At 41.1% G+C, this 23,492-nt stretch overlaps 1 protein-coding gene across 1 annotated transcript in view; it reads left to right on the forward strand.

Annotated features, from left to right (window-relative positions):
* LOC129719103 (uncharacterized protein DDB_G0290587) overlaps positions 1 to 23,492 on the forward strand; it is a 254,928-nt gene that overhangs the window by 220,717 nt on the left and 10,719 nt on the right. Inside the window, exon 3 of the mRNA XM_055670501.1 lies at positions 603 to 717. Within this exon, the coding sequence (XP_055526476.1) occupies positions 603 to 717 (115 nt within the window). The remainder of the gene's footprint in view (positions 1 to 602; positions 718 to 23,492) is intronic.

Here is a 23,492-nt window from a genome sequence, read left to right on the forward strand (position 1 = left end):
TGCGCGGCGGTGATTTTTCAAGAGGGGTCATTTCTGTCAGAATTGATGCTTCGAATCTGTTAATTGGTGCTCCAGAATTTTATCGATTACACTCATGAAGAATGTTGTGTTCTCGCGATTCAATGCCCAGGTTAACGAGCTTTCTTATTTAAAGCCTTTTTGCGTGAAAATTTCCAACATAACCCACAGCAGGCCATGCCAGCAATCATGTTCTATCATCGCGTTCGAACGATAAAGAAAGAAAGTAGGTCAATTTCTTCCCCGGAGGCAAAGATTTAATCTGCGAACTTTCCGCCAACTTTGCCCCTCAGCAAAATTACCTGAAAAATGACACTGCAAATTAAAGTTTTTCCGCGTCTAAACGTGCACATAATGAACAGTTTATCTATTGTTTAGGAACTTTTCTCTTGCGACGCCCAGATTGCATCAACTTTTTCGCACGACTGCCCTAGATAAATTTCCAGCGTCACAATCGAAGCGTGCCGTGAAACTTGTGCTCTCAGCGAAGTATGACAAAGCTTCTTTTTTTGCCATCAGAATTTCGCGAATTTCCTCCGCCAATAAAATATTTCATGTTCTGCCTCTTTTATTTTCCATTCCAGTGGACAACGGAGTTCAATTCGACGCGGCCCGAGCCTTCCTGAAGGAGTTGGACGTGACCAACCCGGTATGGATTGGGCTGATGCGGCCGGAAAATTCTGCACGCTTCACGTGGACGTAAGTAAACAAAACCTCCTCCCGCATTCTGCTGTTATAAAAACACATCCTGCTGACTTTGCTGATGCTGCGGTGTTTGCGATTTGATGAACCTGCGGCTTTTTGCAAATTTTACAACTCCCGCGTTGGTAAACAACGGGTAAAACGATTCCCACCCCGGGTTTTCGAGCGCAGTGAACTTAAGATTAGGGGATGCGTTTTACGCTTCACCATCGCGGGCGCGCAGTTTCGGTAATTGAATCTCCGAAAAAGATTACCGAACGAATAACATCAAACACCGCCTCCGCCACAACGTCAAAACTTGCGCGGCGAAAACGAAGGGATCAAACCGGACCCGTAAACACAGTTAAAGGATATTGTAAAAGCTGTGTAAACATTTCCCCTTTTTGTGGGTGCCTTTTGCCTGGATTGGGAAAACTTTCAGCCAGTCGTTCCTTATAAGCGAGAGGAAGCGAATTATTTTGTGGATCCAACAGCGGCAAAGTTTCTCGGTGAAAGTTTAGTTTGAATACGCTACGAAAACTTGAAAAGCGCAGCCGACGCTGTGGTTGACTAGACGCCGTCGCCGCCTGCTTCGATTATCGCAGCAACCTAAACCGATTTGATGAAGCTCGAGCTAGCTAGAGTACAGAATTCTGGAATGTTTTTGAGTACGTGAAAGTCGGTTGCCGGTTTAATCTCGTCGAACGAGGTTTATCATCAATTCAGCTAATCGGAATAAAAAAGCAACTATTAATTTAACCGGAACGCTTCAAATAAATGAAGGGAGTTTGCGGAGATTCAACACTTTTTATTCTGATTTGACAGGATCAGGGTTCTCGATTTGAAATTTTGGGTCTCCGAGGCGTTTTTGTTTTTTTTTTTTCTTGCGAGTTACAACTAAGCATACGTTACTTGAAAACTTTCAAAAACGAAGTTCTAGGACATACCCGAAGCTTTGTTGCTTAGAAATTTTTAAACAGTAACTGATTCACTAGCTTCAACATATCAAAAGAATGGCTGCAGCATAGTTCGGGGAAATCCTCACCAATTATGGTTTTGTCTAGCTGACATACAACCGAAGACACTCTGCCGCACAAACTGCTCGCGACAAACTGCTTCCAACACCCGCATATTTTAACAACTTGTCCATCGATTAGTTCGATTCGATTGGCTTGCCATTACGTTTGGTGTCCTGTTAGAAAAGTTGGGTCAGAATTTTGTTGTTCTGAGCGATCGTTTCATTCTTGCAACTCTTCAAATATACTATTTATTTTCTTTGTAGTGCATCAACCAAGTTTCAGATTTCAAAAAAATTACACAAAACACAATTTAACAAAATTAAACCGAAAACAGTGCGGGCTTTGAAATGATTAGGTTATGAACGACGCAAATGAAAATCCGGCATTAAAACCTAAAATCATCAAAGAAAAAATGAGGTCTCGGAAAAATAAAAAAACTAGAGGTTTCAAACCGACACCGAGTCTAGAATTCAACCTCACAACAACAAATCGCGCAAAAGCTCAAAAACCTAGAAAAGCAGAGAGCTCTGATATATTCCAATGTCAATAAAAAAGTTTTTAAAAACCCAAAAAAGTTTTAAAAAAGGTTTAAAAGTTCTGGAAAACTCGAAGGATAAAAAAAAGCTGTGATAAAATCTTAAAAATCCCAAATGTTAAAAAAAAGCTTAAAGTCTTCTGAACTTTTTTTAGCTGTTTAAGAACTAAAGCTTCGAGAAACCCAAATTACAAATGCTCTAAAATACTCAAAAATCTCGAAATTCTTAGAAAGCTCAAAACAATAAAGAAACTTAAAACTCTAAGTTGGTTTAAACTCTTCAAAAAGCTTAAAACTTCAGAGCTCAATGCAAACAAGTCTAAATCTAGAAATAATCCAATACAAAAATTAAAAAGCTCTCAGAAGCCTCAAAAGTTTCTAATGAGCCAAACAGAAATTTAAAGGCTCATACTCAAAAAAAAACCTTTTAAAGCCCTAGAAGCTCTAGAAAGTTATATAGAGTTCAAAAAAGATTAAAAACAATAAAACCTAAAAATAATCTCAAAATTATCAGAGATAAGCTGAGACAATAACAAAACTCAAAAGAGAACGAATGGAGATAAAACCTTAAAAACAGCAAAAATAAAAACTAAAATCCTCAAGCTCACTGTTCCACAAATTCAAAATTTAAAGCTCAAAAGGTCGAAGAAAGCTAGAACTTCGAATAAACTTCGAGAGGCTCTAAATCTAAAAAATCTCAAGATTTTCATAATGTTCAAAAGAGTACAAAAAAGTTCAAAAGGAAAAGACAGCTCAAAAAAGTTTGAGGGCTTATCAAAAAAAAAAAACATTGAAATAATCCAAAAAAGCTTTGAAAAGCTCTATATCTATAAAAGAGAGCTCAGAATCTTTCAGCTTTTTAAAGAAATGTTAGTGAACCGCTCATACGTTCGCTTCGAGGGAGTCTGGCATTGTTGATGCGGCGATACATTAGCGCTACGGAGCGGACTAACTTTACGAGGTCTAGAAAACAGTCAGGAAGTAGAAGTAGTAGTTGGCTCGTGCTTCCATGTGTTGCCGGTTCGAGACAAAGACCTTCCAATGTTAGACTGCGATTTGATGCAGTCTAACTTTAGCTCGATCAAACATCGGGAACACGTGCCTCAAAGCGTTGATTTTTTAGAAAAATATTTTCTTTTCGAGTTTACACCAAATCTCGACGTTTCAAGCGTTCCTAAGACATCTGGCATCAAAAAAAAAATTTGATATCAACAATTTCATGTGCTTATTTTTCATCGGTATTTTTTGTGATACTTTGACCGCTTTGAGCCACGTGTTCCCGATGTCCGATTGAGCTTAAATTTTGCATGGGGACTTTGTTCGAGAAGACTTTTGAGGTCTACCGCTAAACGATATTCGAAGGTTAATTTTTTTCATACACCTCATCGGCTCTCTAATGTTCATAGCAAAGCTCAAAAAAACACAAACAATAACTCTAAAAATATTTGGGCTCAAATAAGTTCGAAATAGTAAAAAACAACCCTTAATCTATAAAAAGATTTCCTTAAAGCTCCAAGAGCTTTGAAAAACTAGAAGGTTTTGAAATTTTCGATGCAATCAAGTATCTAACTTTTTTATCTTTGTAGATAGAAGAAAAACTTGTTTTACAATGTTATAGCTCTAATAATTTTAAGTAACTTTGTAAAAAAAAGTTTTCTCTAAAACTTTGCTAATTTCCCCCTAAATTTGGTTTCTGGATCATTGTGCAATGAACAACAGCAGATGCTATGTGCAGCTATGCGGTATCACTTGCTGCCGTATCCAAAACAAGAATGAAATCGAATTGTTTTGAGGCTGTCTTTTGAATCAAGTTGCACTAAGATATTTTAATTTAGGCAGTGGCTACGAAGAGGCTATAGACGAGGGCAAATAGGGCATTCCCCCCTCTATAATCGCTATACCATCGCAAGCCACGCGCGCTAGCGACACACTATAAAGCGAGCCACGCACGCTAAATAGCAAGCCACACACGCTAGCCACACACCTTATATAGCTAGCGACACACAAAAGATATTCACACACGTTATGTGCAGACACCCTATGTATACATATACGCTGGATGACGGTGGCTTCTCAAACCACCTGGCGGTGCGAGTCTCTTTCAGTTTCGGGTTGTATTCACCCAACGATATCTGAATCTGAGGTTATCCATCAGATCGAAGGGGAGCCGAACTAAAAGAGGTAGGAACTGCAGCTAACCACTACCATCGCCGCTGCTGCGTGTTGCTGATCCGCGCTGCCTTCGCCTACTGCCATCGGTGTTGATGGCCGCTGCTGCTGCCTGCTGCGAGTGAACTGATTTGCTTGAGGAGAAACAGTCTCTTATATAGCCCAAAGAGCGCATTCCCGGCTAACTAGGTACTCCATTCTGTCGTCCTTTTTGATGAAAGGCAGCAAGCGACCAATCAAAAGTTGACATTTGTGTATCGACAATGATCAACAATTTTCAATAGTACAATAGTTCGAACAATCAGATTACGATGTTCTGCATTTGAACAGGTGCTTAAATGATTTTCCAATCGATCGCTGCAAAAATGACAGAAATCGGTTGAAAACTGACTGAGTTTTAAACGTTTGAAAGTGGACAATTTTCGTGACGCTCCTGATGTGTTCGGTTTTGAAATTGGATCTCTGTATTGAAATTGGGTCCCTGTATAGGTTGCCGTAAGACGTATTCAACGTCAAAACATGGTATTTTCTAAATAAAAAATCACAGGAGGGTTGTGTGCAAAGCCACGACCGCAAGGTTGAAGTAGAATACTTTTACACAGCTCTATTTACGGCTGTACATTAACCTACGGCCGGGCGAATCGGTTCCGGCCGCTTTTCACGTTTAGCCTGGCAGAGGCCTTATGCGCACGGCCAACACAATAGAAAGGTGTTTTCACATTGAAAATTAAACACGGCTTTACTGGAGTAAGTGTTGGCAATTGCATCTACCGCTAATACCGCCGCAATCGTACGAAAGCGCGTCGTTTCATGTGGGGAATAATATCAACAACGAAAAATGACGCGCGTCTAAAGCCTGTATTACACTCTTTGACCAAGCGTCAAATATTTGTCACTTTTTGACAGATAAAAATTTGGTCAAAGATAATTGTTTGTCACTCGCCAATTTTAACATGAGGCAAACACGGGCAAACAACAACCATGATGTCAAATAAATTTGACCATTATGTCAGAAGGTCAAATATTTGACCATTAGACAAAAAGTGTACTACAGGCTTAAGCACACCCGAACTGTTTCGCCGTGCCGCTTCCATTTACTTGCTTATAACATCCGCCTCATGGAAGTACCGACTTTACCTACCGCTGAGGCTGTTACCATACTGCTACTGGTACCCAAAACTATTAACTTTTCAAATTAAGTGTTTTATTTGTCCTCAAAAGAACAATTGTTCAATTCCATATCGGATATAATGCAATCGCATCTCTGTAATATTACCGACAGTCATATTCTTCTGAACATAATGATCCAACTTTTCCATTGGAGGAAGTGACGGCTGATGTACGGCAAAAATCTCGCCCGATCGCTCGCGTTGGCGTTCGTACTCAGGCAGAGGCCTGAGACGTGGTGACCAACCACAGGGCAAGTGCTTTGTTTAATTTGAAGGCAGCCACAGGCGCGACCCGCTGCTATATTCTGTTACTGCTGAGTGCTGATATCTGCTGCTACTGCTGTCAACGTTGTGGAGGTCTATCCAGCTCACCTTCCGACTAATGAATGTAGCTAGTTTTCCCAGAAACACTCTTCTATAGCCGAAGGGTGCTACGTAATAGGCCACGCCTTTCAGTTCAGTTGTTCCATTCCCTAATGTTCTTCAGACAAATTATTCCACAATTCGCATATGCTTTTTGTATCCAGCGAATAAACACCGATGGTGCTCTCATACACGCAACGGTTTTAACCCGTGCTGTTGTCGCTGTCTAGAACTATTATGAGCGGCTCCGGCTGAAACAAGCTCTTATAAAGGCCAAATAGCATGTTTTCAATTGCAAGGTAAATGATTCTGTCGACCGTGCTTGGGAAGCAATCATATAACGACCAATCAGAGGTCGAAGTTTTCGTTTTGACAAGGCTTGACTATTTTCAATAGTACAATAGTGCGAATAATAAAATTACAATTATCTTATTTTGGGAAGAATCTTAGAAGATTTTCCAATCTATTGCTGCAAGAACGAAGGAAATCCATCGAATACTAACCGATTTATTAGCATTTGAAATTGGACATATTCATATTCACTTTTTTCGGTTTTAGTTTTTCATTTCACATCCCTATGTAGCCGAACTTCCTGAGAGAAGTATTCTACTTCAAAAAAATAGTTTGGAGTCTGCCAATCACGACTTAATTCAAGAACGGATCAGCGGATCGACGTGAAAATTTTTATGCATGGGGTTTTGGAGGCCGAGAAAGGTCATTATGCTGGTTTGAGACATACAAATTAAATACGAAGTTCTGCATAACTCAAAAATTCATCAAGCAAAAGAAACCAAATTTGGCATGTGGAGCTTTTTGGAGGCAAGTCTGTGGTGGTTCGACACTTCTCTATTTTCTGGAAGGGAGGGATTTCATACATATGACACAAACATTTCTGCGCAACTCTAGAACTAATCAAGCAAATAGAACCAAATGCGACATAGGAAGTACAGCACAAACGTGGGTTCGAATCTTAGTAGAACCAGGCCATTCAATGTCAGAAAGGGACTTTAAGCATGGGTTTATTCTCAGGCTCCCCACCAGTTACCCTTCCTTTACGCTGAAATCTACAATACCTTCGCGTGACTTCCTCCTAACACAAATAAGTCCCTCTTATCAATAAAACTGGCCAGAAGGACGCACGACGAAACTTCTCCAGGGAAAAATAATTGGTGATATTTGGCAGGAGGGAACAAGGCTTGGTATAGGAGAACAGTAGGCGTGTAAAACACACACACAAGCACTGATAAAAAATAATAATAAGCCTGTCACTTCTCAATAGCTGTATTGCTAATAATAGAAGTGCGGGATACAGAAGACACCCGGGCATATCTCACAATAGATCAACGATTCTGGTCGCAGTGAGGAAGTTCATACTGGAAAAAAAAAACAGCACAAACTGTCATATTTTGCCCATGTTACGGGAGTACGACTCTTAAAAAATGGTCGTTTCAACCACATGCATAATTTTCTCTTGTCGAAAACTGTTGCACATGTTACTCATTTTTTTAATCTCCAATTCATCCGGTGTGCATGTGTTAGTTTGTTCGTTGAAAACATACACTCATCGCTTAACGTAACTTGTTCGGACCTATTTGAAGATACAAATCTCGTGCCCATCTAGAACAACATTCGCAACTCCGGCAACTCTACTTCCATTTCTATTAAACACTGGGGAAAGAAACAGTGGTGTTTCTGATGAAACATCTGAGGTTGACGGGTGAGATTATAATTATGTGTGAATAAAGGGGACAGGAATGAACCCGATCATTGCATCAATACAAATGCAGCGAGTGAAGTCTCAATACACATGCATCGCGGTACTTGGTTTTATGTTCTCCTGCAGAAACACATACAAGCATGTAGCTCAAAGTAACAAAATCTTCCCCGTTTGTGTTAGGTGCACGAGACTGGCAGTTAAGAAACTGTTCAATAACGTAATCGACACGAAGGTTTCACGCATGCTGATGATTCCCACCGACTTACCATTCGACTTCTAATGTTGGCAGTATCCTGTGCGACTCACATTCGCCATGACTATCAACAAAACACAAGGACAGTCATTGGAAGTTTGCTTGTATGTGGTTGAATCTAGAATTTCAGGATCCAAACTACGTTTGAAAGTGAATAGCCACGAAGGATCAACTAGTTAGTAAGTATTTCAAAGGCGGTTAATCATAAATTCTGTTAATCGAAATAAAGAAGCAACGAACAATTTATCACAGAACAGTTGGCGTAAATTTTACATTTCCTGAAAACTTTCTTAACAATCAAGAGAAGATATTGCGGGGATTCAACGCTTTTCATCCTGATTTGATAGGATAAGCGTCCTCAATCTCTCGGGCCTCCATGGCAAATGCCTTTTTTTTCTGAGATTCACAGCCAGGCAAGCGTTCCTTGAGATCTTTCCAAAAAACGAATTCTTTAACATATCCGAAGATTTGTTCCATCTTAGTTTCATTTATCCAGCAGAAGCGTCTAGGCTCATGATGGCATAAACAAACGTTACTCGAGGATTTTCCAAAAACCGAAGTTCTAAAACATATCCGAAGATTTGTTTTATTTTAGTTTGTTGGAAATTTTTAAACAGTTATTGCTTTACTCATTTTAACATATCCGAAGATTAACTGCAGAATAATCCGGGAAACAATACTGATTGTCATCATTGGCTTCCAACGTCCGCCTGTTTTAACAACTAGTCCATCAATTCGATTAGTTGCCATTACCTCTGATGTCCCTGTTAGTAAAGATGGGTCAGAAATTATTTTGTTCTGCGCGACCGTTTTATTTTTGCTATTTTTCAAATAAACTTTTCATAAAATTGCACCAATCAAGTTTCAAAAGTGTTAGAATTCGTAGGTCAATTCGTAGGTCCACAGCATTATACTGCGTGCGTTTTATAAACTATTGTTTAGTCAACAGTCACGGCATTACCTTGTAAGCAAGCAACAATTTCATCATCAAAAGAGGGGACACAGAAAAAAAAAACTACACGGTTGCCGTTTCGAGGGCAATTCTCCAGTGGTGACGATTGCTCTGTGGATGCGTTAAAAAGCACCACTTCACCTTGATCCCGGCACGGAACGTGGAATGCTTCCATACGAAGTCACATTAGAGGAGAGAGAGAAAAAAAAGACCAGCAACGCGCCTTCATAATCCAGAGGACGGTTGTTAGCCAAAGTGAAACTTTTTTCTCTCTCTCTCTCTCTCTCTGCTGGTTGTATACTCCGTTGGGAAGGCCGCGAATACCGTGCTTTCAGGAAGGCTCGAGCAAAAACGCTTCCCACTCGAGGCACTAGGCGAATGAAATTAATTATTGTAACGACGATAATTATAAAGTTTCCTGATATAGCTTATCCGAACGGATCACCGGCAGTGGTAGTAGTAGTACTAGTAGGCGAGGGAAAAAAATGTTTGCTGAATAGCAAATTTTCGCTTCTTCTTCTTCCTGCAGCGATTCCTGCTGCAAATTGGCCACGAAAAATTGTGCACTTGGGTTTTAGTTATAATGATGCGCATTCAGTGAAAAAACCGTCGAGTTTTAGCCTGTGTTACGGGTGTTTTCGCTTTTGATGGTTTCATGCTTCAAAACTGATTAAATTCTTGCTACGGATTATAAGCTTCAAAGCACGTTTCCGAATCGGCAAATTGTTTTGTCGAAAAGTAACCCTCAATTTATCGGTAATTTTTTTCTTTCAACTTTTAAAGGAGGGGTGATTTTAACAAGTGCTGGCGATAATGTCGCAGTATTGAATAAAAATGACCGCATTATCGAGAAGTGAGAGCAAACAAGCTCGAACGGTTGGGTCCGAAAAGTGGAGAGTCGGACAACGGCTTTTCCCGGTGGTGCTCTGTTGAATGGATAATGAGTTCCCAATGGTCGAAAGCAGGTATCAGAAATGGTCCGTTTTTTGCTCCTACCTTCGCACTGTGCTCGAGAGTACGTGCACAGCTTTTATGATTAAAGCAAAGGTCCGTTAGAATCCGGAGTTGAAAAACTAAATTTTATCCAAAATCTTTTTTTTTTTTAGTTTCTCGAAATAACTTTTTTTAAATGAAACTAATCAAGTAGAAACTTTTATCTCTGAAAAAGAGACATTTCATTCCGGATTCAACCTTATGCTATCGGTTTGGATTGCTGCGATAGCCGAAGCAGGCGGTGGCTAGTCAACTGGCGTTCAAATGAGCCAAGCAAAAAAATGGCTTTAAACGAAAAAAAAAATACATGGTTCTCATGTAATTTTGAGACACTTAACTCGTGTTAAAAATTTTCGTACTTCTTCCAGGGGTTGTATGTAAATTATGTTGGCTTTATAAATTTTATTATCTCTAGTGTACAATGTCAGAAAGATTTCCATTCACCTAAAAAAACCGCAGAATCATTTTTTGCGGTATCATTTCCCATATATTTGATATTTTTTATTCTATTTGATATGACTTCGTCATTCAAAACCTTATCCCTCTCAAAGTTTAGAGACGCTTTTAAACCTAACTTTGAATTATTTGCCGTACATTTCACATATATTTTTTGCTGGACTTAAACTTACTTTGGGATTGTAAATTTTGGACTTTCATGGACAGTTTAGCTCCAATCGTTGTTAGAAATAGACAAGTTTTCTTCTTTAATTCTTTCTGTTTTTTACAATCGGCGTTTTAATGAATTCAAACTTCTCCTCTGACATTCAAATTATTTGTCATGATGTGGTGCTCTTCTGGTTTTCGCCGTTTGGGGGGTAATATGAAAATAAATTACTTCTTTAGTTTTCCAAAAAATCGTAATAATTTTTATTACTCTATCCCGAAGTACTCTCTGTTCAGATGTCCAAACAGAGGTTTCAAAAAAGGCGAAAAAGTATCACAAATTACGTCTAGAAAGACGATAAAATGCTGAACCAAGTACAGAATGGCGACAAAACAATTTTAAAAATCAGAATAGTAGGCCAGAATAAGTTCGAATTGAGCCCAGAACGAAAGAACAACGCATCTAAAGTTAAAATTGCGATTCAAGCTGAAAATGGGTAAAAATATGGTTCCAGAATCAGTTCAGATTAGCTTTTTTTCTTAAGGCCAAAAAAGACAAAAAATTAATTGATTTCATTTCCACCATTTTAAACCTTAAAATAATGATCCTAGTCAAATTGAACTTGAAATAATATATTAATAATAATGGACCGTAAGTCAGAGACAGAACATTATTTTCACAGTAGATCGAAGCAAGCGTGGGCACGAGTAGACGTATTTTTGTTTTCCGCGTTCGCGTTTTTTAAGAAAAAAATAAATTCTTGAAGACAATGCGACTCAATATCGACAGTGTACAGATTGATTTGCTTAGTCATTTGTGTTGTGAGTGCCAAATGTGAATTTATATCGGAGAGATCCAGATTCAGTGTGAAGATGAGCCAGGAGATTTTTGACTGCTCTGACCATCAGGAGGGAATAAGATTGTGGAAAGGAGAGGTTTCAGATTAATGTTCCAGATAAGACTCTAGAGGGCAAATTTGATTTTAAGTGAAAGCTAAGTATTCTTGCTTTATTAGTTTTCATTCTCGCATATACTGGTGGTTTTTGCGTCGACAAGTGGAGGAGCTGTGTATGAAATGCCCAGCTGCTCAGTGGTCGGAGGCTGGAGGGGACCTAAAGTTTGTATGTCAATGTTTTTGATGATCCAAGATTTCTTACACTCTCAACTCCTTTCCGATTTTTAGCAGCACTTTGAATGTTTTTGTGACAGTTTTTGCCTTTCTCCTAGAAAGGTATAGCAATCACTTGCAAAACCGAAAGTATAAAAGTGCTCCAAAGGGCCGAATGGCATATATCACTCGACTCAGCTCGACGAGCTGAGCATTTTCTGTATGTGTGTGTATGTGTGTGTGTGTGTGTGTATGTGCAGATTTTTACTCTCACTCACTTTTCTCAGAGATGGCTGGACCGATTTTTATGAAATTAATTGCAAATGAAAGGTCTTGTTGTCCCATAAGACCCTATTAATTTTTATTGTAATCGGATTTATAGTTTATAGGTTTTGTTTCAAAATGTAAAAATCATGAAACATCATTATCTCGAAAACTACACAACCGATTTGAACAAAATTGATTTCAAATGATACCTTAAAAACCTTTAACTTTTGAATTTTATGAAGATTGAAGTTGCGGTTCAAAAGTTATGAAAAGAAACGTGTTCTGAAGACTGTTCAATCTCACTCATGTTTCTCAGAGATGGCAGGACCGATTTTCATAAAATCAGTGTCAAATAGAAGGCCTAGTTGTCCCATAAGACCCTATTGATTTTTTTTGTAATCGGACTATTACTTCGCCTGTTATGTTTGAAAATGTGAAATCCAGCTATGAAAAGGAACATATTCCGAAGACTACTTGAACTCACTCACTTTTCTCAGAGATGGCTGACCCGATTTCCACAAAATTAGTGTCAATCAATAAGTCTAGCTGCCTCATAACACCCTACTGAATTTTACTGTAATCGAACTGTAACTTCGTCTGTAATGTACCGAAATGTGAAAATCACGAAACTGCATTATCTCAGAAACTACACAACCGATTTGCTCAATATTATTATCAGATAAGCGGGCTAGTTAAGAGTTAACTGATGAATTATGATTGAACACGTGGTTTCAAAGTTTGGCTGCCCTATACGTTCCCATTTCATTTGATTATAATCGAACTTAAGCAACCGTTATGTATTAAGTTGTTAATAAAACAACGAAAGTCTATTACCTCAAAGATTACATGACTTGACATGACAAATAACAAACTTCATAACAATTTGATATGTGGTTAAAAATTATGGAAAGAGAAGAAATTCAAAGACTATTTAAAACTATATCTGCTTTGATCGATATATATGTGGCCTCAACATAATTCAGATGTGGTATCGTACTATTTGAACGTTTCAAATTCATTGATTCCTTGCGATGTGTTCAAAGTCTGCAAATGCACGACGAATCAGCCATAGGATATGATCAAAGTCAAATAACAAACCGTTCGAAATGATTGGTTTTATCGAAATAACAACATCCTCGACTTGTGGATTCTGTACATCACCTTAATTCTGAATATATTCATATTGGATGGTATTCGGTCATTTTCAGCAGATTTTCTGGCATCAATCTGACACCGGAAATACCCATATTGGGAGGTATTTAGTTATTTTGGAGTCCAGAGTCAATGTTTGGTTTCTATGCATCATCTCGATTACGGAAATATCCATATTGAGTATTATTCGGTCATTTTCGACTGTTTCTATCCTATTTTTCACCAACCGGAAGTCGCCATCTTGGATTTCAAAATGGTATTAAAGAAAATTTCTGGTCTCTGAGCGACATTCTGGTTGAATGTTTTTAGAGGTAACAAATATGTCCATAATAGTTCGACGCCCCTCCCTCTTTTGGAAGCACATGATCCTGGGAAACAGCTGAAAAAGATCGAATCACACCCAATAACGGAAGTCGCCATCTTAGAATTCAAAATGGTATCTATGGTCGATTTTAGTTCCTGTGTATCATTCTAGATCCGGATATTGTTATATTGGGTGGAAATCGGCCATTTTTGGCTGTTTTCCAGAAACCGGAAGTTGCCATCTTACAATCCAAAATGTTGTCTGAGGTCGTTTATGGAACATATTTGTTACCACTAAAAACATTCACCTGCCTAATTTGGTTCCATTTAGTTGATTAGTTCCCGAGATGTGCAGAAATTTGTATTTCATTTGTATGTAACCCCTCCTTTCCAGAAAAGAGAAAGGCGTATAACTATTATGGACATATTTGTTACCTCTTAAAACATCCACATGCCAAATTCGGTTTTTTTTTTTTAAGGTGGCGGAGAAATCTGCAAACAGACACCTGAGAAGAGAACTCAGGGTGTGGGGATGAGACTAGGGGAGAGATGCTGGGGTAGTTACACTCGCCCAGACACCTACTGATCCCTGTCCCGACTCACTAAAACCCCCCCAGTCTCCAGCCCTGGTCTTCCCGGAACGACGGTTAAGTATAACGTCGGGGAGTGGCTTTTGTGCGTGATGCACCCTCTTCACTCTTATAACCTCCTAGCTAACTACCTGGAGACTGGTAATTAGCTACCACTGGCGTGTTGGTGGTTGACCCGCCACGCACGTTGCAGCTCCAGAACAACCCGAGAGGCGGCCGCACAGACCGCGTTCCAGATGTCCGGGTCGTCGCACATCCTCCGGACTAGATTGTCCGGAGTAGTGCCAGGCCCGCTCACAGCCATCATGTTGCTCCTCGCTCTTACGAAACGGGGGCATACGAAGAAGACATGCTCAGCAGTCTCCTCCTCCTCCACGCACTCGGGACACATGGGGGACACCGCGTGTCCGAACCTGTGCAGATATTGCCTGAAACAACCATGGCCTGACAGGATTTGTGTCAGGTGGAAGTTCACTTCACTATGTCGTCTCCCGACCCAGCCGGATATCTCCGGTATGAGTCGGTGCGTCCATCTGCTCTTTGTGGAGTTGGACCATTCCCGCTGCCAGCGGAGCATCGAGAATGACCTTCTGGTACCTCGTATGCCCCTTGTGTCACGTTGGTCGAAACACTCTCTGTCCTCCTTGATGGCGATGCTGATAGGCATCATGCCGGACAAGACACATATTGCATCGTATGACACCGTACGATACGCACTCGCAACTCTCAGGCACATGAGCCTGAAGGTACTTTCCAGTTTACCACGGTAACTGTTAGTACCTAGCGCTCTGGACCACACTGGCCCACCATACCTAAGTATGGACGAAACCACGCTGGCAAGAAGTCTTCGCTTGCTGCCATAAACCGCTGAGCTATTGGACATCATACGAGATAGTGCTGCAATAGCCGATGAGGCCCTCTTACAGGCATAGTCGACGTGACTCCCGAACGTGAGCTTGTCGTCCACCATAACCCCCAAGAGCTTCAGGGATCGCTTCGAGGTGATGGTGCAGTCTCCGACTGTGACCACCGCCTGTTGCTCCGATTTACGGTTGTTCACAACCGTGACCTCCGTCTTATGATGCGCGAGCTCCAGTTTCCTGGAGCGCATCCAGTCCTCGACCTTGCGTATACAGTGCGCGGCCGTCAACTCGACCTCCTCGATAGACTCGCCGTAAACCTCCAGCGTTATGTTGTCTGCAAAGCCGACGATCACAACCCCTACAGGGAACTTGAGTTTCAACACTCCGTCATACATGACATTCCACAACACCAGGCCCAGGATAGAACCTTGCGGAACTCCTGCGATAATTGGGACGCACTTCTGACCCTCCTCAGTGTCGTAAACAAGTACTCGATTCTGGAAATAATTTTCCAGAATCTTGTACAGCGACACCGGTACATGGATGCTCCTGAGCGCGAGCGCTATGAAGTCCCAACTGGCACTATTGAACGCATTCTTCACGTCGAGCGTGACGATTGCGCAGTAGCGTATTCCCCTTCTCTTGCGCTGGATTGCTACCTCCGCCGTCTTGATGACGGAAGAGATTGCGTCCAGCGTGGACCTGCCCTTCCGGAAGTCGAACTGGTTACTTGCCAGACCGTGTACACCCTCTGTGTACCTCACCAGTCTGTTGAGGATGATCCTCTCAAGCACCTTGCCCGCGGTGTCCAGCAGGCAGATAGGCCTATATGCCGATGGGTCCCCTGGCGGTTTGCCAGCCTTCGGTAATAAGACCAGTCTCTGCCGCTTCCACCTGTCCGGAAAGAGACAGTCATCCAGGCACCTCTGCATGACTGCCCTGAACAGCCCGGGGGCCGTTTTTATCGCCAGCCTGATCGCCAGGTTAGGGATACCATCCGGTCCCGGTGCCTTGCTCACCTTTAGGGATTTGGCGATCACGATGAGTTCCTCATTCGTAACCCTTGCCTCCTCCCCTGCCTCGACACGGCTGTCGTCGCTCACGGATTGGATGCTCGGCAGGTTGGCCGACCATCTCTGGTCTATGTCTGAGATACTGGAACGTCGGACGTGAGACTCGACCGCCGGAGGCCAAGGACTTGGCTCGTGGCGTGGAAAGAGTCCCTCGATGATACGCTCCAGCATCGCTGGTGATCGCTCTGCAGGCGCCAGCGCGCCTTTAGTCTTGGCCATTACGATCCTGTAGGCGTCACCCCACGGATTTGTATTGGCACTCGCACATAGCCTATCGAAGCAGGCCCTCTTGCTGGCCTTTATCGCACTCTTTAGCATCGATCTTGCCGAACTGAATGCTGCGCGGCGCTCTGTCCTCTCTTCTTCGTTTCGCGCACGCTGCATCCTCCGTCTTTCACGGAGGCACGCACTGCGAAGGTCGGCTATCGCGTCCGTCCACCAGTAAACCGGTGGCTTTCCATTCCTAGGTTGGCGAGTCCTAGGCATGGTGGCGTCGCACGCCCGCGATAGCATAGCAACTAGTTGGTCAGCAGTCGGGCGGAGCCAACTGCCCCCCCTCGCGCTCCCTTCTCATTGCCTCTTCGAATACCTCGGCATCAAAGTGCGATGTCTTCCACCCGCGAACGGTCGGAGTGTTGGCTCTACCCCTCGCTTGCCGCCTCTCGTTGTTGTCTACACTATAACAGACCGACTGGTGGTCGCTATTAGTGTAGCCATCGTCTACCCTCCAGTTCTTGATCAGTCCTGGGCTGGAGAACGTCACGTCGATGATCGACTCCGCACCATTTTTGCTAAATGTACTTTTGTTCCCAACGTTGGCCAGATCAAGGTTGAGCTTTGCAAAAGCCCCCAACAGGATCTGGCCCCCCTGGTTCGTGGAGCGACTTCCCCACTCAACAGCCCAAGCGTTGAAGTCGCCCGCCACCACCAACGGCGTTAGGCCCGTTAGCTCCATGGATAGGAGGTCGACCATCTGGGTGAACCTTTCGGTAGACCAACGTGGCGGAGCATAGCAACTGCAGTAGAACACTCCATTCACCTTAGCAACTACGTACCCTTCTTCTGAGGTTGAGACAACCTCCTGAACCGGGAACTTGCTCGTCGTACATATGGCCGCCAAACTGGTCTTATCCGCAACGCAGTTACCGTTTCCGGGAGGGATGCGGTAGGGATCCGATATGACGGCGATGTCCGACAACGACTCAGTGGCTGCTTGGTGTAGCAGCTGCTGAGCCGCGAAGCAATGGTTCAGGTTCAGTTGCGTCACCCTTACGCCCGTGGTTTTGCAGCCGGCTTACCGGCTGGGCACCTGGGGCCTCCCATAAAGTGTTTGGCGTCCCGTTTCCCGGAACATACCATGCACTTGGGAGACTCCACACAGTCCTTTGCTTTATGGCCTGCACCTCCACATCGCCTGCACAGCTGGCTCCTATCGGGCCCCTTGCAGGTCCAGGACTTATGTCCGCCCTCGAAGCACCGGAGGCAAATGTCTGGTTGCTGTAGTATGCCCAGAGAACATACAGTCCAGCCGACCTTCAACTTGCCCTCTTTCAGGGCCAGGTTAGCGTCCGCCGACGGTAGTCGGAAGGTAGCTATCTGGGTCCCCGACGGACCTTTGCGGAGGCGGATTGACTCCTTAGCCACCTCCACCCCGCACTTCGCTTTCAGGGCTTGTGCAATGTCGCACCCCTCAGTGATTTCGTTCAGGTTTTTAAGCTGGAGAGTCACTTCTGAGGTGAGTGTCCGCACATGCACCTCCTTCCCTAGGACCTTTTCAGCTACCGTTTTGTAGGTAGCCCCCTTGTTCTTGGCGTTTCTCCTCCTTTCTGCTTGAGAACGAGCTTCTCAAGTCTTTTGCGTACACGCTTTCCCCTGAGTAGCAGCAAGCACGCACCGACAGTATGAGTGAGACTAACAACACTAGCATCAAGTATGTACAGAACGGGTGCTTCGCTCATTTCGTAAAACGACGAGACACCGTCTTGCGCGTCGCAATCCGAACCGAAAAAGAAGCGAAAGAGCAACCTGCAAATTATATGTGACGTATCTAGTCTCGTAGCACGTACATGGAAAATCTACGAGCAAGAGAGAAAGAGCAGTCACTAACACACTCGGTGTGAGAAATAAAGTGTCGGTATACATATGATACATGTTCTGATTTCAATATATGTCAATGTATTCGCAGTACAACTGCTGCGTTATCCTTTTCACACATTTATTGTGCGATTTTAGTGCAAAATTTGTGCGAATCGGGAAGTACAATGATTGTACAAGACTTGAACTTTTGCGTGTAGGCTTCACTTTGGGATCCTTTCGGACTTTCCCACTTTACGCCGTAACTTCAAATCGATTTACACGATTTCTTTAGGACTTGGGATTGATATCGAACTGAACGCTTTGACCTTTTAATTTCGACTGATTTATTGCTCTCGATCAGATATGATCGATGACCGTTTGTGTCTCATCCACGTATGCATGTGTGGATGGCGCTACCAACTAGAGAGTAATTTCTCTCGTGTTATCATTTTATCTCACATTAGATGTAGGTTCATTAGATTGTAAGTGTAGTTGTTTATAATCTAGTATATAACGCAGTAGCTTTAAGGTAGGTTAACGAAGATATTCAACAGTAATTCTGAGCTCAATTTGTGCTTCCTAAAATAAAATTATCCTATTTTTAGCTGGAAGGGCAATAAAGGCTTTTATATACCTGAAAAATGAAACTGTATCCTGAATAAAGATAAAAAAAAACTCACATTGAGCTAAAAAGTACCAATCCTATTTCTTTCATTTTTCTATCAAAATTTCCGGTGATCTCGATCCTCCTAGCAACTCACATGGAAAAAAAATATTCTAATGCGTCTTCAGATAACAAAAAGAACTTAAAGTGGTATCATCTTTATTAAGTTTAATATTTGAGATTTTTCTTTTGGATTTTTTCACCTAGTATCAATAACATATATGAGAACATTGCGTGGTGAGGCAATCCAAACGCGTGGGGTCTAAACTTCTCCCTCTAGCCGCCTGGTAGCTAGAGCAAAGCCTTGGTGCTACATTCCGATTCGGAACTTGACCTGTTGTTGATTTATACACAGACTTCGCAGCCGATTGTTCAATGTATAGGACAATTGCGGGGCTAGCGCTACGATCCTACTGACACCAACAGTATCTCCCGAGCCGAGACTCGAACCTACGACGACTGCCTTGTTAGGCCAGCATCGTACCTCGAGACCATCTGGGAGATAATGCCGCCTGGTAGCCACAGGCCTGAATAAGACGCTTTTGAAAGTCATGGAAGAATATAGGTAAAGACCTTAACTGAAAATAATTTTTGGTTTGTGTGGTAGAGGTCGACTGTAGGGGGTACCAATAATAGGGTTTCGGCTTAGCAGTCTTTAAACTCTATATTTAGAACGGATTAATTGTTATTCGTCCCAACGTTTCAGCATTTGTTGGTGCCTTCATCAGGGGAAAATAATTGTATTGTTCTACGTCAGATGAGTTTCATAATTATGGTGATCATCTCAACGCGGGAATCTTACATAAACTAAAAAATAGACCCGAAGGAAGTATAACAGTTGACAACACTGCAACAGGAACCTGAAATTCCGCCTAAGCACTTCGACAATATATACAAATTCATCCACCACCAAGTGTACAAATCTATTTGTAATTAACCGTAAGTTTTTAAAATTTCTAACCATAGTTACAGTTATGGAACTCATCTGACGCAGAACAATACAATTATTTTTCCCCTGATGAAGGCACCAACAAGTGCTGAAACGATGGGACGAATAACAACAAACAAACTGCTAAGCCGAAACCCTATTGTTAATAATTTTTGGTTGCGTTAAAAATGCTGAAAAAGCGCAAAAAAAAGATTCCAATTTGATCTTACAATCGTTGGAAAAAGTTTCTTTACCTGACACAGAAAGTTATTCTCAGAATGACGAAAAACGCTTTAGAAGACCAGATAAGCCAAAAAGGCTGAGTTAGATAAGATATATTCAAAATGAGCTTAAAATGGCTTCCAATTATTTCGAAAGACCATATAGAGCAAAAGTCTCAAAATGATAATATAAAGATGATGTTAAAGTCCTTTATAAAATTGGAATGTTCTAAAACAAATAAGAGATAAGAATGACGAAAAATGCTTCTAAAAGCCACAAAAGGCCAAAAATAGTATTCCAAATTGAGTTTAAATTGGTAAAAGAACGTTTCCATAAGCCAGAATACGGCAAAATACAAAAAAAATAGTAGAAGGGTGGTAACCAAGACACGACCGCATAGTTGACGTAGGACCACAATAATTTTATAATTTTATTCAGAAGCTATGTTTGATTTGAGCTCGTTTTACTTTTGTAGTTTGCTTGATTTGTTTTAACCAATTTAAGCTCAACATCTTCCAAAAGGAAGGTGTTTTGGTTCCGGTGGTAATATCAAGTATCTAGGTCGTCAGCCCATATTCATCAAGCGACACCTCAAACGACTTGGAACTAAACTAGTTCATTGGTGGCCATTTCTACTGTTAAGGTCGTCTTTCACCATTTAAAAAGTCAAAAAAGTCATGAAAAAACCGTTCATTATTGGCATGGTTCGATTTTGGCAACAGAAAAAATTCTGAGGTGTTGCCAAAATCGAACGGGGTCTGTATTTTGATTATTTCTTTGCAGTACTCTATCTTAGAAGAAAAAATATTTTCTTTAACATTCACAATGGTCCAGAAACCAAATTTAGGAGAAAATTTGGGTCTAGAGCTCTATAGCGATGTTTTAGAAAAAAACTTTATTTTACAAAGTTACTTAAAATTATTGGAGCTATAAAATTGTAAAACAAGGTTTTCTATCTACAAAAGTAAAAAAGTTAGATACTTAATTTTCACCTAAAGTTGGTTTCTGGACCATTGATGAATACCTTTCATTCTAATACAGCGAATTTTCTTTAATGCGCGAAAAGGCAACCTTCTATAAAATATTTAATTGAGTACGATTTAGTAGAAATTCAACTTCCTTCTATATCTATTTGTCTTGTTGAAGTTGGCTCACTCACCGATCACAAAGCGGCAAAGATGTCACATAAATTTTTTTTCCTGTAATTACAAGCTCGTGGAAAAATATCGATAACGAATTACAGTTTTAGTAGTAAAATGTATATTCACAGAAAATTTTAAATTGACATAGAATTTTATGAACATGTTAAAATTCAATTCAGGTCAACTTAAACATTTTATCAGTATACAGGATCAATCAGAAAAAAATTTGATCAGTTTCAAGATACCAAAGAACAACGAAGATACCATATTTGAAAGTTATATGTCCGTTATCTTCGAAAATAAACTGGGCTAGAGTGATGCACAACATTAGCCTCAGCAATTAATGTTTGCATAGCGTTGTTCAATTACAAGTAAGGTTATGGAAAGAAATATTTTCTTGCAAATGCTAATTCAAAAAATTTCAATTGAAAAATACAAACACTAACGTCGGAACTCTAATATAGAGATGAAATGAATTTGGTTTTTCTCTAAACCGTCACCGCGTGATGCAACTAGTATTGTCATATTGGACTAAATTCATTTAACTAGTAAAATATAATCATCAGTACAGCTCGTTTAACTACATATTCAAAGATCTGTACGGAGCATTTTGGTTTTCTATTATCTTTTAAATACCTTATATTTAGTTATTTAAATAAACCTAAAAAAAGGCAGAGTGTAGAGTTCTAAAATAAACAACGCATTTTGTTGTCCCCGGCGGCGCAGCCTATTTTGCGACATCCGAAAAATCATATTGAATTCTGATATTTGCTGCTATACGAAACAAGAAGAAGAAGAAGACGATTCAAACGGCAATTCGATTGTGTTCCACGCCTCACTGCGAGTCAACAGCGGCAATGTAGTTTTCACTTGACTTGACTGCACACAAATGAATATCGAGTTTTTCTGCACTGATAGACGACGAGTAACCAGCGCTCTGTTCATACATTGCTCGGTGCAGTACTGTTGCCTGTGCCATCATATTATCCTTCAAGACATCAGTTTCATTAACATTAACATATTTGTTAACAGCAGAACGTAAAACTGTCTGGTAGTGGAGGTGGTTACGAACTTTCCGAAAAAGCTTTACCTTCAAGACATCAATTTAGTCTAGGCTGATGGAAGCTAACATTAGTTGACCTATTGGGACGGGGAGATTCTGTCAAATTTTTTTTTGCCACTGCTATACAGGATATCACTGCAGGCAGTTGGTGTCTATTCATGAAGTCTGTGCTAGGCGTGCTCGCATATGATTGGTACATTGTTGGTGAACATTCGACCTTGAAACTTTTATTCAATTTTCACTGTTTAGCAATGAAGTGATAATGAAAATTGAAGAATCACAAAATTGTCCATCATTTTATCAATCCAACGACATATCGATTATTGTGGTCCATCATGTGGTTACATCAGTATAACCGTTTGAAATCTTTCATTCCGTCGTTACATCTTGGTTTTAGTTTTCGCGGAATGTATCTCGGTATAGTGCGGTTAGACGTAGTCCTACGTCAAAAAAACAACCTCAAACTGAGTTCAGAACAGCCTAAACACGTTTGGTCTTACTTTTATCTTAATTCACAAGAATATTCCTGAACTCATAGATTACACGTTTTATATTTAGATTGTCATCATTCTTTTATTCTCTTTGCTCCTTGTATTGAATTTTATATCGAATAAAAATTTCAGAAGTATCTGGAAAGCCTCGAATTTGAAATCTGTTATAGTTTTAAAAAAATATTCACTCCAGAATCACTTCATTAAATCAACTTTCAATAGAAATAGTTGATGCAAGAATGTATTAATAATCGAGTCTGAGCTTGAATAAGAATGTCGACACAAAGTTCGATTCGCACTCAGAGCAAGCTGCCAGCCCAGTAGCATCGAATGGGAACCGTTTCCAAGGGAAACCCCGCGCGCGCTTTATTTCACTAGCAAAGTTCTACTGCTATCGCAAGGGTTACTTTGTTCGAAAGAATGGTGAAACAAAAAATTTGCTCAAATTTTTTGCCTTGCTCTTTTTTCCACTAACGAACGCCACCATCGAGGATGAAACTCGCGGAGGAGTTCGTTTGGAAAATAAATAGTTTAATGTTTAGTTTATAATTGGGTATTTTCACTGCGAAAGCAGAGATAACTACCGCGCGAGGTTAGGAATAACAATCGGACCCCGGAATCGACAAATTGTATTGCACGCTTGATAAAGGATGTAAAATTCTTTTGGACGCTCGCAAAACACACGCAAGGTGAAAGTTTTTAACTCAATTTTCACCTCGAAGCGTTCGTTCTCATTCTGATGGATCGTCCGTTCCTGAGGCTGACCTCGAAATTTGCATGAAAAAGCGTGGATCTAAGCATGCTGGAGAATAATAATTACACCTCAATTTGTAAATATGTTTATGCGTCTTTGTTTTATCCTCGGTCCAGTGCGCTTGGTCCTTTCAGCTTGTGTCGAATGATGAATCATGGCGGGGATGACATCGCAATGGAAGTTAGACTGCGGTGATTTCCTCCCATTCAGGGAAAAACCTTTCCCCTATTTGAATTTCCCTGCCCATTAGGCTACTTCCGATTCGCGAATCTTCTAAAGCTAGCGGAAGGGTCATGTTTCATAACGTAGACACCCAAATTGGA

Source organism: Wyeomyia smithii, chromosome 1 (assembly GCF_029784165.1).
Source record: "Wyeomyia smithii strain HCP4-BCI-WySm-NY-G18 chromosome 1, ASM2978416v1, whole genome shotgun sequence".
Taxonomy (NCBI): domain Eukaryota; kingdom Metazoa; phylum Arthropoda; class Insecta; order Diptera; family Culicidae; genus Wyeomyia; species Wyeomyia smithii.